Source organism: Camellia sinensis, chromosome 11 (assembly GCF_055761805.1).
Source record: "Camellia sinensis isolate YWXY chromosome 11, ASM5576180v1, whole genome shotgun sequence".
In the NCBI taxonomy this organism is placed as follows: Eukaryota; Viridiplantae; Streptophyta; class Magnoliopsida; order Ericales; family Theaceae; genus Camellia; species Camellia sinensis.
In genome coordinates, this window is record NC_138971.1 from 41,795,083 (window position 1) to 41,813,411 (window position 18,329).

General features: G+C 38.7%; 1 protein-coding gene and 1 pseudogene across 2 annotated transcripts; both read right to left on the reverse strand.

Annotated features, from left to right (window-relative positions):
- Positions 1-2,396: 2,396 nt before the first annotated feature.
- On the reverse strand, positions 2,397-17,731 carry LOC114255828 (hydroxyproline O-galactosyltransferase GALT3-like; annotated as a pseudogene). The gene is made up of 9 exons (XR_014344555.1): positions 17,451-17,731; positions 9,457-10,372; positions 9,252-9,289; positions 8,707-8,943; positions 8,326-8,604; positions 4,720-4,848; positions 4,153-4,268; positions 3,229-3,292; positions 2,397-3,139 (listed from the first exon to the last, which is right to left on the reverse strand). The product of XR_014344555.1 is annotated as a hydroxyproline O-galactosyltransferase GALT3-like (transcript).
- Positions 12,469-16,870, reverse strand: LOC145801915 (uncharacterized). Its single transcript, XM_082893779.1, has 2 exons — positions 15,899-16,870; positions 12,469-12,695 (listed from the first exon to the last, which is right to left on the reverse strand). The coding sequence occupies exons 1-2, from the start codon at positions 16,565-16,567 to the stop codon at positions 12,687-12,689; spliced, it is 678 nt and encodes a 225-aa protein (XP_082749905.1). The 5' UTR covers positions 16,568-16,870; the 3' UTR covers positions 12,469-12,686.
- Positions 17,732-18,329: the final 598 nt, after the last annotated feature.

Here is an 18,329-nt window from a genome sequence, read left to right on the forward strand (position 1 = left end):
AGGAGGAGTGGATGAGGGGTTCCAAGAGGAGTAAGAAGGTTCATAAGGAGAACCAGGACAGTAAGAGGCAGAGAGGTCCCGCTCCACAGTAGTCTCAAGCTGCATAGTCTAGATCTACCTTTCCTGTACTGAGTTCGACTTTAGGGAGAGGTAATTAGGGAGGCTTCTCTTGTTTTAAGTGTGGCCAGTTGGGTCACAAGTCTCCAGTTTGCCCGTAGAGAGGAAGAGGGCAACAATCTGCACTGCTTGCGACTCGTTCCCAGAGCCAGAGTCAGGGGAGAGGGCAGCTGCCTACCTGTTATCAGTGTGGGCAATCAGGGCATGTTAGGAGGTTTTGCCCTCATTCAGGTAGCACATCTAGTGTGTCTGGTTCGAGGCAAACACAAAGCCACCAGCCTACACAGTCAGCACAAGCCTTGAGGGCCAATAGAGGGGTCTCTTCAGCCCTGTTAATGTATCAGACTTATGCTCCAAGGGATGAGCAGGTGGAACAGTGACCTACAAGGTGTGTGTATGTTGTTACTATGCCAAACTTAGTGCCAACGTGTAACGCCCTCAAAATAATACATAAACTCAACATTCAAGATATCCATAGACATACGAGAATAAGGCATATTTCCATTTATCAGAGTATTCATTACAAAAGTATTACATGTTGACAATAAAAGTAAATGCCCTACGGGCTTACAACTTTCCAAGCCAACACTTGGTTACAAAAAGAGAGTACTAACTCAAATACACATTAGGCACTTGGCTTGAATTTACATGTAATACCAAAAGAGAACAACAAAAAGAGCTATCAGCCTCCAAAGCCTCCCAAGCTACGTCCTTGGAGGTGGCATATCACCTGAACCTGAAAATGATGTCCCATATAGAGTGAGTCAAAGCCTAGTAGAGATATACTAAACCAAGTATGAGAAATAATTAAAACATTAGCATTCGTTAAATGATTAACACATGTGAATCGACTTACAACACATCCCAGTTCCATGACAAATACGTACATGTTTCGTTACACCTTCCTTTAATTCCAATTCAAGTTTATAAACATGTCTCATTACCTAGCCAAACAAGTAAATGAGACTACAATTCATATCAAAAACACTTCCAATACTTCAATTATCAATGGAGCTCATCCCATATCTCCTCCCAAACAGGTTTGAGAGTACATCCCCTATCTTCTCTCAAACCATGGAGTACATCCCCTATCTCCTTCCAAACAATATACATACACGATGTATTTAAACAGTTCATCATATACAATGATCATTCCAGGCACATATTCAATGTGGCACTTTAACCGTCATATTCAATGACATAACACATTTGATTAGTTTCAGTTTTCCCTAATCAACATACAGTGTCTACAATAATCAAGACTATCCTCCACCGATAGCCCAAAGTAGTTATCTCTAAACAGATAATAAATTTATCAAACAGATAAAATAACATCTTCATAGGTGGGTGATTAACTAATCCAACTACACCATTCAATCCCACAACTTCCCAATTTCATGACTTTCAACTCAATTTCACATTTTCCCAAATTAATTATTCAACATAATTAGGGCATTTTCCCCATTTTTCAAATATCAACCCTAAGGTTCAATTTCATTAATTTAACAACAATTCTTTCATTTTCCAAGATCTCACATACACATGGGTTTAACATTTGAAAACCCCTTTTCTATAACCTCAAATCAAACCCTAACTTCCTCAAAATTACCAAACAACACCATCTAATCAAAATGACTAAAATTTATGTCAAAACTCATAGAGAGAAGTAGGTTATCCCTACCTCAAGAGAAGGGACCAAATGGAGAAGATGAAGAAAACTCAAAGTGCTCCAAATCCACGATTTTTCAGATTAAAGTGAAGCATACGCCACCCTCAACCTTTCTTACAAAGAGATTTGGGTGGAAACACTCTAGAAGTAGATGAAATCTTAGAGAGAAAGGGTGTGTAGAGAGAGAGACAGTCGGGGCTAGGGTTTGATTAAAGAAGATGATGAAAAAGTGAAGTGTAACCCACTGCTGCCAACTGATATATTCGAGGCTCGCTCGAGCGAAGGAGTGGTCGCTCGAGCGACCAGACACAAAGAAACCTCGCTCGAGCGTAGAAAGCCTCGCTCGAGCCAACAATTCGAAGCTTCAGGTCTGCAACCTAGAAGCACGCTCGAGCGAAGAAACCCAAAACATAGACCTCGCTCGCTTGAGCCAAGAAATGCAACCTTCAGGTCCAAAACCAGACGCAGACGCAAACGCAAGCTCGAGTGCAAGACTTCTCGTTCGAGCCAACAGACACACCACCCAACTATCGCTCGAGCGAAAGAACCCTGCCTCGAGCGAAGAAACTAAAATACAGAGCTCGCTCGAGCGACAAAAGCCTCGCTCGAGCGAAGACACCAAAATCTGGGCAGCAACCATTTGTTTCAAACACACCCAACCTGTTACAAACCTACCCAACGCGTCCTAAAACTCAAATACAAGGAATTAAAGAACGGAAATGAAACATATACAACAACAGACACCCACGAAACCGAGCCCGGGATACAACAATCAATGAAGAAAAAACCGGGATCGCTATAAAGCCCCTTCGGCAGTACAAGGTAACTTCTTGTTGTGTAATTCTATTGCCAATGTGTTAATTGATACGAGTGCATCACATTCATTAATCTCGTCTGCATTTGCATCAGCATTGGGATCAGAATTGGCTCAATTAGTGTCTCCACTCAATGTAGAATCACCTATGGGTGGTGAGATTGTTTTGGAACAAGGGTATCGAGATTGTGAGATAGAAGTTGCCGGTCGTCGACTTCCTTTTGCATTTGTGTTGATTGACATGTCGAGTTTTGATGCTATATTGGGTATGGACTGGTTGTTATCGTATCGGGCTGTCATAGATTGTTACCGTAAGAGGGTTACTGTATGTACCTTAAGTGGCGATTGTTTTTATTTCATGGGGGACAGAGTCAATAAAGCTTCATTGCCTATATGTGATCCGCAAGGTCAAAATGGGCTTAGTTGTCTTCTTGCAGGTCTCTTTGTTGGTGGCCTTGGACAATGAATTTTGCAATGTCTTTGGAAATTATATAACCTGGTCCATGGGCCCATGGCGGGTATGATTCATGTGGCCATTCCTGCCAAGAGATCACTTATCAAATTAAATAAAAAATATAATGAGGCTAATATCATCCTACATAAAACTGAAATCTAGTTAGATTGATACCTCAACACTGATATACCATTTGTTGTCTTTGTCCCTATGGGGAGATGATTCAAAGGATATAAGATCGTATAATGAAGCACAGACGCGGACACGCGACACGACACGAACACAGAGACACGCAAATTTTCAAAAAATGAGAAACACGACATGCTACTGACACGTTCAATATATATAATTAATTTTATTTATTATATGTCATAAAATTATAAAAAAAATTAGAAGGCAATAAAAAATACAAATAATAAACACATATTATTAAAATTACCAAAAGTAGTTAACAAAAAAAAATTATATACTTAAATAATACATGCACATAGGAAAAAAGAAAATATTAAATGAAATTAGAAAAAAAAAATTAGAAGAGAGAGAAAGTGACTGACCAGTGACCATATAAAAGAAAAAATAAAAGAAAAGAAAAAATAAAATCAAAGTTGAAATCAAAGGAGAGGAGAGACAGAGAGTGACTGCAATAGAGAGAGAGAGAGAGAGCAATTGAGATAGAGAGACGATCGGAGAAGAAGAAGAAGAAGATCAAAGAATGAAGAAGAAGAAGAATGAAAGGAGCAGCAAAGGTCATGAAAGAAGAGCACCGAAGGTGTATGTCGACAAGCGACAAGCAATGACGAGCGATGGGCGACGACAAGCGACCAGGTCTTCTCTCTTTCTCTTCTCTTCAGTTCTCTTCTGTTCGATTTAGGGCAGATTCTATTTTTATTTTTTTACAAATCGACCCACAGAAGTTTCATAAATGATAAAATTGACCCTCAACGTGTCCCGAAAGTGTCCCGTTGCAAAAAAAATAAAAAATAAAAAATTGGTACACTCTCTGTTGCGTGTCGGACACGTGTCCACTGCGTGTCCGACGCGTGTCCGCGTCCAACACTGATACAGAGCCCTCAAAGAGGTGTCCGTGCCTTATAGAGACCGTACAAGAGGCCATTAGAAACCTTTTTCCCTTTCAGACTAGAAAGAACTTCATCTACCCTAACAAAAGCATCATCATCTGTTTTCATTATATATTTGGCAGGGAGAATTTGGGTCTGCAAATTTAAAGGATAAATTATTAATAGGTGAGCCTCAAATAAAAGAGTTGTGAGAAAAACTGAAGATTCATTGGAAATATATATATATATATATAAGAAGAAGAACAACAACAACAAAAACAAAAAATGGCCAAAGAATAGACCACGTTTTGGTTCCATGAATAAACCATGTTTTGACTAGCTACACATTTTTTAAAAGAATAGATAAAGAGGCAAACGAGTTAAGTTTTCTGTCCCCTCCTCTAAAAAGTCCCCTGTTTTATGGTGCTACCAAATCCAAAACTATGTTTATATGCAATGCTAAAGATTGAGAACTGTAAAGATTAATAAGAATATCAATGTAGTAATACTTTGGTGAGACTGACCACAATTATGCTTGTATCAAATAATCAAATAATTAAACTACAGCAGCAAGCTCTTTCTGTTCACAAAACAATCATCTACATACCCCTAGAATGCAAATTGCGACTGTCTTTAAAGTGAGCAGACTGTAGTAATCAACAAATGGCATCAGTTGGATATCTCCATATGCTTCAGCTTCTTTCCACAGCTGGAAATTGACCTGCTTGTTCTTGTGCCGCAGGTTGCAAAAAAACAAAAATTAATCTCAAATTAGCAACTCAACTCTACTCCTGAGTGCAGGGAATCACAGTCCATGATGCAAACTACAGTAGTAATTACATGTAATCTCTCAAACTAATAATATATATACATATACATATTGTAGAAATTTAATGTATAAAGAGAAATGCTTGTATTATTGATTGATATATTGATATGTTGTTTGATATTTAGTACAAATGTGAGAGGCTCCTTATATAGGAGATATAGGTGTAGTAGGTGAGGTGGAGGTGGTAGTGGTGTAGGTGAAGTGGAGGTGGTAGTGGTGTAGTGGGTTAGGTTTAGTGGAGTAGGTGAGGTGGTAGTGGTGTAGTGGGTTAGGTTTAGTGGAGTAGGTGAGGTGGTAGTGGTGGTAGGTTTATGGTAAATTCTAACAGCCCCCCGCAAACTCAAGGAGGATAGAAATTAACCAACTTGAGTTTGAAGAGAGGAACAAAACAAGCAAATACATAAAAATAAAAGAGGATAGGAGACACTGTATGGTCGTGTCAGACCATTGGTGAAGACACTGAATGGTGGTGTCATAACGTTGTAGAGGACACTGTATGGTGGTGTCATAACGGTGTAGAGGACACTGGATGGCGGTGTCAGACCGATGTAGAAGACAGTTTATGGGGTCATGTCGGACCGTTGTAGCAGACAATGTTGTGACAGTTGTTGTGACAGTTTACAGAGTCTTGCTGGACCCTTGTAGAAACTAACCGGAATCAATGTCGGGACAGTTTACAGAGTCTTGTCGGACCCATGAAATAGTTGCACCCTCAAAAGGTGTGCCCAATTTTGTCAAAAGGCGTGCCATCAAAAGGCGTGCCCAATTCATCAAAAGGCGTGCCCACTTTATCAAAAGATGTGCCATGAAAAGGCGTGCCAGTTTGTCGGGCGTCAAGAGGCGCGCGATGCGCGTGGCTGCCTTGGCTATATAACCAAGACGAAGGCAGAGGCTGAGGCAGAGAAAAACTGAGAGAAACCTCTGAAAAATCCTTCGTGTTGCTGAGAAAGAGAGTTCCTTGTGCTGAGAGAGATTTCTGAGAGAGATTCTGTATAACACTCTGTTGCCTAGAAAATGGCTTCATCGTCTTCCCGCGGGCTGCTCACCCTCTTTCCCGACCTCAACGAGTCAACGAGAGAGAGAACTGGTGCGGTGGCACTGGAACCTCAACCAAGCGCCCCGGAGTTTGCTCCGTTGAACTTTCCGATGCGGTCGGTGGAGCAAAGAATGGCAGGGCAGTCGGATGTGGAGGCCAATCAGTATACTTTGAAGGCATGTGTGGAAAGCATGACGGCGGTCACAAACTTGTCGCACCGGCTGCAGAGCAGGACAAATGAGGTGCAGCATTTAAACTCCCAGCTGGCTCTGCTCCAACGCATGTATAAGGATGCGCGAGCAGAGATAAGCGTGCTAAGGGCAGAAAACAAGGAGCTGAAGCGGAAGGCCACCGTGATGTTCCGATTTGGAGGTCCTCCATATACTGCAGTGGAGGAGTATGGGGGAGTGAACGTGCTCGGTGGCGTAGAAAACACGGAGGCAGCACCGTCAAGGGCCGCGCAGGACGGAGGCAAGAAGAAGAGACCTGCAGCAGAGTAGAGAAGAAAAATCCCACTGTGGGTGTGGGTGTGTGTGTTTGTATTTTTTTTTTTTTTTTTTTTGGTGTAAAATGGTGATCGGGGTTGATCCCTAATATAAATAAAACAAAGTGTTGTGCAAATCTGTAAATTTTTTTTTTTTTTTTTTTTTGTTGTTTTAATAAAAAAAATGGAATGAAAAATTATTTGAAAAAGCTGGCTCACTGTTCGTGGAAAAGTGTTTAAAAGAAATAAAGAAAAGAGGGAAGTGAGTTGGTGGACTAAGCACTGAGAGAATAAAAAAAAAATGAGAACAACGCTGGTGGAGTAATATAATAAAAATATATATATATATATATATAAAATAAAGAAAGGTGGAGAGAGATATGCCCATGTGGGGCGGTGGGTTGGAAAATATTTTAAAAAAAAAGAGAGAGAGAAAGTGTGTGCTATGTCCCCCTGTGTTGTTTGCTCTTTTCTTCTTTATTCTTCTCAAGGGAGAGAGAGATGAGAGAGTGGACAAATGAGGCAGATTATTAATTGATCCCCTGCAAAGTAATTGAATTTGCAGAAACTTAATCCTGGGGCTTATCCCATTTGAGGGGCCTCACCACCTCTCATGTGAAGTCAGCGTCATCTCTTCCAAAGTGCGCGACTTTGCATTTCTGATCAAGCACCGGTTGGCAACAATAGCTAGATTTTGGGTTGACTCGAGGGAGCCATTCCATTCAAGCCTAGGGTCCAATAAGCTAGAATGCGATTCCAAACGCCGGACGGGACCAGGCACTTCGGGAAGGAGATCAGAGATCGGCGATTGAAGCGCCAAAGAAGGACTCAACAGGTTCGTCACTCTGCATAGAAAACAAATCGCATCAACCATGCAAACCTTGCCGACGCATCGGCAATCAGTCTTCCTCGCAGCAGCCGAAGAATGGTCACAGTTCCATACGCTGATGTAGCTCTCGCCGGACCTCTTGAGCGCCGATAATGCGTCGGCGACGGTGGCGGAGAACGGAATCGAACTCAGCGCCGGCTTTCCAAGGCAAAGGTCCGACACCTCACGAGCCAGAAACCTAACTGCCATGCAATAACAGAACGAATCTGGGATGGAAAGAGAGGATTTTCTCGAGAAAGAGTCGAGAAAATAGAGAGAGATGTAGAAAATGTGTGTACGTATGCGAGGGGTTGATATTGAAGGGGCGAAAGTGTTGGAGTTTGTTTGACAGAGAAGGTGGGATTCCTTCATTGGCAGAGAAGAGAGCTCAGCAGGTTGATTGAGCTATTGTAAGGCAGAGAAGAGTTCAGCTATGGAATTTGTGGCAGCGGAGTGAAGGTATGTGTTGAAGGTTTCAATTGGTTGAGGTCCGGCGGGCGGTCAAGGCAAGGTTGCCGCCCGCCGGAAGGCGAAAACACCAAAATCTTTAACCTATAGCTCTGATACCATGTAGAAATTTAATGTATAAAGAGAAATGCTTGTATTATTGATTGATATATTGATATGTTGTTTGATATTTAGTACAAATGTGAGAGGCTCCTTATATAGGAGATATAGGTGTAGTAGGTGAGGTGGAGGTGGTAGTGGTGTAGGTGAAGTGGAGGTGGTAGTGGTGTAGTGGGTTAGGTTTAGTGGAGTAGGTGAGGTGGTAGTGGTGTAGTGGGTTAGGTTTAGTGGAGTAGGTGAGGTGGTAGTGGTGGTAGGTTTATGGTAAATTCTAACACATATCCATGTATATATATGTATATACATGTATGAAACATAAAGACAGACTTACTAGATTCTTGTTTGAGCAAAGTCTGAAGCAAATCAAAGAAAATGAAGACTATCTTGGTACAACTGAACACATTCCTCCCAACGACAATGCTCACTTACCAGACCAATGAAAAATCGAACAGCCACATTGCCAGAGCGTATAGCTTCATATTGCATCCAAGGCCTCCTCAATGCCATATGACACTCAAAATTATTTCCGGTGGAGAAAACCCCAATTAGCATTTCAAGTCTTTTCTTGGAAATTGGCGGAGCTTTGAGGTGCTCAACATCAACAATCAAATCCAAATCTTCAGAAACCAGTAACCCTTTAGCTAATGCGGATATGAGATCTAAACCACCTGCCACTTTGACTCCACTAACCAACCACGGTTCAAGTTTCTGCATTCCCCAGGGTGGAAACAATCACTCCTATAAGATTACATATTCCAATAAATTATCCAGTGTTTTGTCTGGTGAATTGTAGGTAAACTCATACCTTACCTTCCTATATGCGAAGGATGTTTCATGCCTTCCATTCAGAGTCATGTGAAATCCCTCTAATCCAACCCACAATGTTGCAGTAAATGGATTACCTTCAACAAATGGGAAATTAGCACTCACATGAGCACTTCCATTGGAAACATTGGTCAACTTGTCACCATCAGGATGGCTTGCATTTAAATTCTGTTCCACAGTGCTTCTGACAACTTGTTCATTGCATTTCATCAACTGTAATTCCTGCCAAAAAGCATGTTAGGTGGCTGATTGTGAGGAATAGCATAGTTAAAAATGAAGTGCTTTTGTTTTTTGTTTTTTTTTTTTTTTTTTGTTTTGTTTTCCCCCTTCCTGAGTCAACTGAATTTTATAAGGAATATGAACTCATTCGAAAATTAGTACAGTTTGTAAACAAATAAGATGGCTCTCCATCCAACAATGAATTCAAAGATGAAACAGAGATGGTTCACCAACTGATTTCTGTGCACATGATTTAGGATCCTTTATTAGAGTTAGTAGTAAATACTATAAAGCACTTTCAATATGTATACCATAGGGAGGCATGTACATTGGCCACTGTCGTGTAGACCTCCAAATTCACACATCAAAATGAGAAAATATGTGATCTTATAGCAACGGATGTGTCAGGCTAACAACATGCTAGCATTTGAGGGGGAAAACACACAGCATGGATAGAATCCCAAATAACAAAAAAAAAAAAAATTGCAATTTAGAAAATAATGTATAATAAAATACCTTTCAGGGCATTAAAGGACATATGATCAGGACATCGTTCCTCTTTCCCCAACCTAGTTCATTAGTCCATGTATTTTGAACTATGACTGGCTCTTCTGTTAGGTTATCCCTTGGCATGCTGACATTGTAATGCAAAATTACTGGGGTCGTTGCTTCCTCTGTAAACTGTGAGCCTACAAGTTTGATTTGGCATGTACCATGGTGCCCATCAGGTATGCCAATCACCGTAATTGACGAATCCTCAACTAGACCACAAGGAATCTGAAGAACACTTCCACTGCTCAATATTGTTTTATTGAATGCACTAATAGAGTAAGGACAATCTTTATGTTCTTTATTGTCAGTCTCATAAAACTTGGAGGCTTTTTCCTTCTCAATCACAGACAGTAATTCTTTCCATGCAATGGCAGCCTCTTTGATCCCTTGAGCCGTTTCAGGCAGAGCATCTGACCTAGAGAGTAACGAACACATTTGAGCCCATACAAGAAATGCCTTAAACTCTTTGCTAGAAATATTTTTCGGACTGTAAAGATCACGAAGCCCTTTAATATCAATAAGGTGAGGCTTTTTCTTCACATTAATTTGTAAAATTTTCGTTGTCGTTTGAGATGAATCAACTTCATCATTGTCCCGAATAATATCATAATCATCAGGTGGATGGTTATTGAAGAAATCGTATGATGACTGCTTCTGTGGCTGTTTTTTACCCATAAAGCAGTAACGCAGAAACAAAATGCTAGCAAGTCCTAAAATCAACAAGCCACCGGACCACTTCATCATTCCCAATGACTTTCTTCCTCAAAACTCAATAACTTTCTTGAGTTTTAGCAAATTCACACCAGCATGCACATAGCCAAACCGGGTAGTTTTCATGTACCGTGATCATCTTCTTTCTCTAATCAGAATTGAAAGTGAACTGCGAGAATGTTTGCAATGGAGATTGCTAGCATTGTATATAAGCTATTAATATGCTTATGCTTATGCACATTATATATATACACTAAGAAGCACGGACACTTCTAGGAAGGTGACGTATCCGTGTCGGGTACGTGTCGGACACCGACACTCTTTGGACACTCTCAGGACACGTGTCCGACACTCTTCAAAACGTGTCCTATTGTTTAAAGACTTGGACACTCTTTGGACACTTGAAGGACACACGTGTCAATCGTTTAAACACACGTGTCTAACGATTAGACATACGTAAAACTAATTATAAGTTTGAACAAAATAATTTAAGATACAATAATAAAATAAAAACCATATAAATTTATAAGAATTAGTGTCATATTGCATTTTTTATTATCTTTGAATGATATATTCATATATATATAACATATAAAAATATATAAAATTATATATTTCATGCGTGTCCTCATCGTGTCGTGTCCTGCATTTTTTGAAAATTAACGTGTCGGCGTGTCCGTGTCGTACTCGTGTCGTGTCACGTGTCCGTGTCCATGCTTCTTAGTATATACACAATTTGAAGTACTTTTTAAAGAATAATGAAACTAAATGCATAGAATATTGGCGGGACTAGACTAAAAGTAACGAATTTGAGAGAGCAATGCTACCGAGACAGAATTCATGCACAAAAAAATACTCCGAAAAATTAATAGCGGTGTTTGGCAAGATTTTTTTTTGGTTTTTTTTTTTATTTTTTCCACTAAAAGACAAAGTTTTTGCAAAACTAAAAAAAACAAATCCAAACAAAATACCACATCCAACCCCATAATTATTTCACTATTACTTTCACAAACATCACATCCAACCAAAAAAAAATCCAACTATCTTCCCAAATATAAAAAAAAAATTTATCCAATAATATCCCACGCCTAAAAAAAACCTCCATAAAAACCCACTTTCCAAACAACCAATGTAGGGTCCAGATTCATTATTTTTTACTGAATTTGAGAGTACTCCAAAGAGTAATCGCCAAGACTACAACTTTGAGATTTCATTTTGCAGTTAATGCTATTGTTATTGTTGGTGATAATTACAAATAACACACCAGAAAATACAAATAATAAAATTACAATAACTTATTATCAGAGCTGAGGCGCGGGAAACTCGCTCTCTTTAAGGAGATTCAAGCCCTCTGCGGTTAGACAAAGCCTCACACCGGTGCAGCAGAAAAAACCTTGACTTGTCCCCCCCAGGATACAACAGCCCGACTAAGTCATATGGTTCACCAATACTGCACAATTGGTTGAATCCAAAGCTTTATCACACACCCTTTTTATTTGCCTAATAATGTCACTCAAGACATAACCAAAGCAACCAAAACTCCTTCTCTCTTATATGTATATAAAAATATGACACAAGTTAATATATATATATAGGAAACAAAACTTAATAGGCAAGGCTCACGGATAGATAAGTTAGAGACCAAGACCTGGACCAAGACCAAGAAGACCAAGACCAAGAAAGCTTAATAAGCAAGGAATGAATAGGAGACTTGAAGAAGAGTTGAAAAGATAAGCATGGGAGACTTGGCAAAGACTAGAGAGACTTAGCTTGGAAGTCATGGAGATTAGGAAGACTAAGAGGAAGACAAAAACACATTATAATATTAAAATACCGCTAACATTCCCCCACCTATTTTAATATAATAGGTAACAAAAAACTGAGATTATTAGGCAAATAAGGATATTATGCATCATGGTAGGTGTACTCTGCATTGAACCTCCATTAGTGAAACAATAATATCTATTCCAGAGTCAATAGTATGTTCAGCATTGAACTATGACTGCTTAAGGGAAATAAATAATTATTGCACACACATAATATTCCAGGTGTTCACAAAAGCTTTAAATGCCAGCATGTTACGGCCTTGTGCGATCCCAGGATTCACGAGTGTGTTTGAGAATTAGCCCAAATCTCATAGGTAGCGGCCCCACTACCACACTCACATAGGTAAATTCTGTCAAGGGTGCTCCTGTAACTATGACACCCCACTCAATAAGAGCTACAGAAATTCATTAAGAGTTTTTAATAACTCAACATCTGCAACGTTACAGGATAAATGCACTTACATCATAGGGATGGGTAAAAAGTAATTTAGTGCATTTCTCACGGCCATCATATGATCGTTTTTCTCATTGAACCCAGTTACAGGATCTCTGGTCCCTGGGTTGAGTATCCTCATACATGGCTCCTGCTATATTCAATGGGCTTCAACCCCATCCCCCTCGATGTATTCCAGACTCTATCTCTTGCTAAGGCCTTAGTTAATGGATCTGCAAGATTATCACCAGATTTAATATAATCCACATTTATGATGCCATTATTCATATAAGATCTCACAGTACTGTGTTTTCTTCTAATAGGTCTGCATTTACCATTATAATAACGGTTATTAACTCGACCAATTGCTGCGGTGCTATCACAATGAATCAATATAGGTGGAATCGGTTTTTCCCAACAAGAGATTTCATTTAACAAATCTCTTAACCAATTTGCTTCTTCACTAGCTATAGCTAAAGCAATAAGCTCAGCCTCCATTGTTGAATTAGCAATAATGGTTTGTTTTTTCGATTTCCAACTTATAGCACCACCTCCCAATGTAAATAAGTAACCAGTGGTTGATAATGAATCACCTGATAAGGTATTCCAATCGGCATCACTGTAACCTTCAAGTACTGCAGGATACTTATTATAAAACAAGCCATATTTTATGGTACCAGATAAATATTTCATAATACGCTCAATGGCTAGCCAGTGATCACTGCCAGGCTTGCTAGTAAACCTGCTAAGTACTCCAACTGCATAGGCAATGTCAGGTCTAGTACAGTCAATCGCATAACGCAAGCTACCAATCATACTAGCATATTCCTTTTGATTGATTACATCCTCATCATTTTCAATAGGAAATAAACGCACATGAGGATCAAAAGGAGTAAGAACATGCTTGCAGTTATAAAAATTATATTTTCTCAAAATTTTCTCAACATAATGCGACTGATCAAGAAATATACCATCACAGGTTTTAGTAATTTTCATTCCCAAAATATAATTAGCCTCACCAAGATCTTTCATATCAAAATGGCTACAAAGCATATTTTTAGTTTCCACGATGATATGCAAATAAGAGCCAAATATAAGTAGATCAACCACATAGAGGCTAATAATGACATGTGAATTTTCTTCAGATTTATAGTAAATGCATTTATCACATTCATTCGTTTTATAGCCATTCTCAATCATGTAGGAATCAAATTTCTCATGCCACTGTTTAGGGACCTGTTTTAAGCCATAGAGGGATTTAACTAGCTTGCACACTTTGCTTTCTTGACCGAATTCTACAAAACCCTCAGGTTGATCCATATAGATTTCTTCACCCAGGTCTCCATTTAAAAAGGCTGTTTTAACATCCATTTGATGAATTTTTAGATCATGAATTGCAGCCACTGCAATTAATAATCTAATGGATGTAACTCTAGTAACCGGAGAAAATGTATCAAAAAAGTCAAGATCTACTTGTTGTTTAAAACCTTTTGCAACAAGCCTTGCTTTATATTTATCAATAGTTCCATCCGGTTTAAATTTTTTTCTCAAAACCCATTTACAGCCAATAGTTTTACAATCTGATGGTAAATCTACTAATACCCAAGTTTTATTGGATAATAATGATTCCATCTCATCATTTATAGCCTCGTTCCAAAAAACAGAGTCAGGAGATGCCAAAGCTTCTTGTAAAGTTAATGGAGTTTCCTCCACATCAAAAACATGATAATCAGGGCCAAAATATTTTTCTAATCTGGCTCTTTTACTCCTTCTTGGTTCAAAAACTACAATATCTTGGTTTTGTAAAAGAGGAGTAGAGGAACCGGTTTCAGATAAAATATTTTCTTGATAATTTTGACCCCCCACCATTTTTAGATTTAAAAGGAAATTTTTCTTCATAAAAAATTGCATCACCTGATTCAAAAATTATTTTGTTTTCAATATCAAAAAATCTATAGGCTGTACTATTTGTTGCATATCCAAGAAAAGCACAAGTGGCAGCTTTCACATCTAATTTAGGTCTTTTAGGGTCCACAAGTCTAACAAAAGCTAGACAACCCCAAATCCTCAAATATCTCAAATTTGGCTTATGCCCTTTCCACAACTCAAAAGGTGTAACTTTTGTTTTTTTTATGTGGCACTCTATTCATAACATAACATGCAGTTAAAATTGTTTCTCCCCACAAATTTGAAGGAGCACTTGCTTCAATTAGCATAGCATTTGTTAAATCCATTAGAGTTCTATTTTTCCTTTCTGCTACACCATTAGATGCAGGTGAATATGGTGGAGTAGTTTCATGGATTATTCCTAAAGATTGAGCAAACGAATTGAATCCAAAAGATTCATACTCCTGGCCTCTATCACTTCTATATCTTTTAATCTTTTTACCGAATTGATTTTCAACTTCAAGAAGGAATTCTTTAAATTTTTCAAAAGCATCACTTTTATTTTTCAACAAGTATACATAAGTGTATTTTGAAAAATCATCAATAAAAGTGATAAAATATCTATTTCCCCCACGTGTTAAAATTCCTTCAAATTCACATAAATCAGTGTGAATTAATTCTAACAATTCAGTATTTCTCACCACACTTTTATGAGGCCTTTTAGTTATTTTTGCTTGACTGCAAACTTCACATTTCTCAAACTTATTTGTTAGTCTGGGAATTAATCCTAAACTACTCATGACTCCCACATATCGGCTATTAATATGACATAGACGAGCATGCCAAAAAATTTATAGAAGACAACATGTAAACAGAAACATGTGCTTTCTTATTCTCAATATTTAATTTAAACATTCCATCACAGGCATACCCTTTTCACACAAATATGCCTTTTTTAGTGATTACATATTGGTCAGATTCGATAGTGATTGAAACCAGGTTTGTTGAGCAAATAACTCGACATCAAATTTTTCCTCATGGATGATGTGTACAACACATCTTTTAAAACAAGCACGCATTCAGAGGTAAAATTCAGCTCAACATCCCCACACCCGAGCACCTTGGTTAAACTTGAGTCACCAAGCATAACAGTCCTCTCCTCATTAAAAGGAGTGAAATCTTTGAACCAATCTTTATCATAGCAGACATGCCTATTGGCACCAGAGTCTGCCCACCACTCTTCTACAGATTGAACCATAAAAATATCTGTGATCATAGCCACAAATGGTTCCTCGGTGACATTAGCCTGTGGTCGAGGCTGTTGTTTCCGAAATTTGCAAGTTCGAGCAATATGCCCACTTTTGCCACACACAAAATATGTCACATTTGTCAAATCTGGTGAAGAGGGTTCTTGGTTCCATTTCTTTTGCCTCAGGTAATTTTTATTTTGTGGCCTCCCAGTATTTTTCCAGATTTTCTTAATTGGCTTCAAATGACTATTTTTATAAAATCGACCTTTAGGTAAAGTATTTCCAGAAGTTAAATTTACCTTTGCAGTGGAATGCTCTTGTGTCATAAGCGCATCTTGTCCTCGTGCTTCCTCCTCCACCCGAATCCGTATGATTAGAGTCTCCAAGGACGTCTCTTTTTGCTTGTGACGCATTGACTTCTGGAACTCCCTCCAAGATGATGGAAGTTTGTCAACAATACCTGCTACAACAAGATTGTCTCCAATTTTGATGCCTTCAGATCTAACTTCAGCTACTAACATCTGAAAATCTTGAACTTGCTCCACCACTGATTTTCCATCTATCATCTGATAGGGGAAAAAATGACTTGCAGCATATTTTTTAGCGCCTACCTCTTCAGTGTCATATTTGTTCTGCAAGGCTTTCCAAATTTTCTTGGCAGTGGTATAAGTAGTATCATAATAATCATAAAATTGATCTGAAAGACAATTCAAAAGATAATATCGACATTTATACTCATCTGTGTTGTATTTCTCGGTGTTTTCAAGATGAGCAGCATACTCCTCGTCGGTCATCTCTTCAGTGGGGACTTTGTTTGGATTTTTCTCGGTCAAGATATAAGCCACCTTGAGGAGACTAAGGTAGAAAAGCACATTTCCTTTCCATCTCTTGAAATGAGCTCCCTTGAACCGGAAGGGCTTGTTGAGATCGCCGGTATTCTCGTTAGGTTTTTCCAGTACTGGCTCCATGAACTTTTGCTAATTGAATCTCCTTAAAATTGTTGGTGATAATTACAAATAACACACCAGAAAATACAAATAATAAAATTACAATAACTTATTATCAGGGCTGAGGCGCGGGAAAATCGCTCTCTTTAAGGAGATTCAAACCCTCTGCGGTTAGGCAAAGCCTCACACCGATGCAGCAGAAAAAACCTTGACTTGTCCCCCCAGGATACAGCAGCCCGACTAAGTCGTATGGTTCACCAATACTGCACAATTGGTTGAACCCAAAGCTTTATCACACACCCTTTTTATTTACCTAATAATCTCACTCAAGACATAACCAAAGTAACCAAAACTCCTTCTCTCTTATATGTATATAAAAATATGACACAAGTTAATATATATATATAGGAAACAAAACTTAATAGGCAAGGCTCACGGATAAATAAGTTAGAGACCAAGACTTGGACCAAGACCAAGAAGACCAAGACCAAGAAAGCTTAATAAGCAAGGAATGTATAGGAGACTTGAAGAAGAGTTGAAAAGATAAGCATGGGAGACTTGGCAAAGACTAGAGAGACTTAGCTTGGAAGTCATAGAGATTAGGAAGACTAAGAGGAAGACAAAAACACATTATAATATTAAAATATCGCTAACATTTATCAATTTCCTCTTTGGGGGCTTGGATCTTATTTACAGTTTGGGTGGCATTTCAAAATCCTCTATCTCTCTCTCTCTCTCTCTGAGCTTTATGGAGCAAAAAATTTCAAAAAGAAAAAGGTTTTGCTTTTCAAAAGTGGTAACAAAAAAAAAAAAGAGGTAATTCCTCAGCAACAACGAAAGCATAAAAAACACTACGATTTCAAACACTCAAAACAAAAACAAAATATATGAACAAAACCCATACCTTTGGGGCTGGGGCAATTCCAGAACTCGCCACATTGAAGAGCAAACGATTGGGGGCAAATAAGTAGAGACTCTGAAGAATGTTTACAGAGCGAATAAAGTCTCTCAAGCAAAGTGAAAAACGAAATTTGAAGTGAAATCGAAATCGAAATCTAAGTCAGCTTTTGTCGAAGTGGGTTCTTTGTAAAGATCTCAATCTTTTGAACAACTTACTACTACTGTTTAACTGTCCCTTTCTTCTCCAACTACTCTGCTCCGTCTGTAAGCGCAAAGGTCCAGTACTAGACTAGATGGATAAAGGGCAAATTACATATACACCCCTCGAGGTTTGGTTAAATTACAGATACCCCTGAGGTTTCAGAAATTACATCCCGCCCCCTGAGGTTTGTATTTTCATAACAATTTACCCCCTGAGGTTTATATTTCATAACAAATTACCCCCTAATTTCTTATGCAAATATAGCATTCAGGGGGGAATTCGTAATTTCTCAAACCTCAGGGGTATCTGTAATTTAGCCAAACCTCGAGGGGTGTATATGTAATTTGCCCATGGATTAAACCATGACAACGACGTCGTTCGCAACCACACGTGCCGTGTAGTACGCACTCTTTGCTTTTTGTCCCCACGCGTTCCAACTGATGTGTTCGAAAATTTTAAGGTCTACATTTCTGGCCCAAAATGATACAAATTCTAGACCATCCCATAAGTCGGCTTGGCTTTCTAATGCCCCAAACTCAAAATCCCAATTGGCCCACAATATGCACATATACATAGGTAGAAGATCTGAACTATTAATTTTTTTAAAAAAAAAAATTAGTCATAGGTCCTGTTTGAATTATGTGCATACTATTTAACTCAACAACTTTTTAAGTAGACTCA

Bases quoted from the DNA above. Each gene is read 5' to 3' on its own strand.
- LOC145801915 (XM_082893779.1), bottom strand. From the start codon at position 16,567: ATGGAGCCAGTACTGGAAAAACCTAACGAGAATACCGGCGATCTCAAC.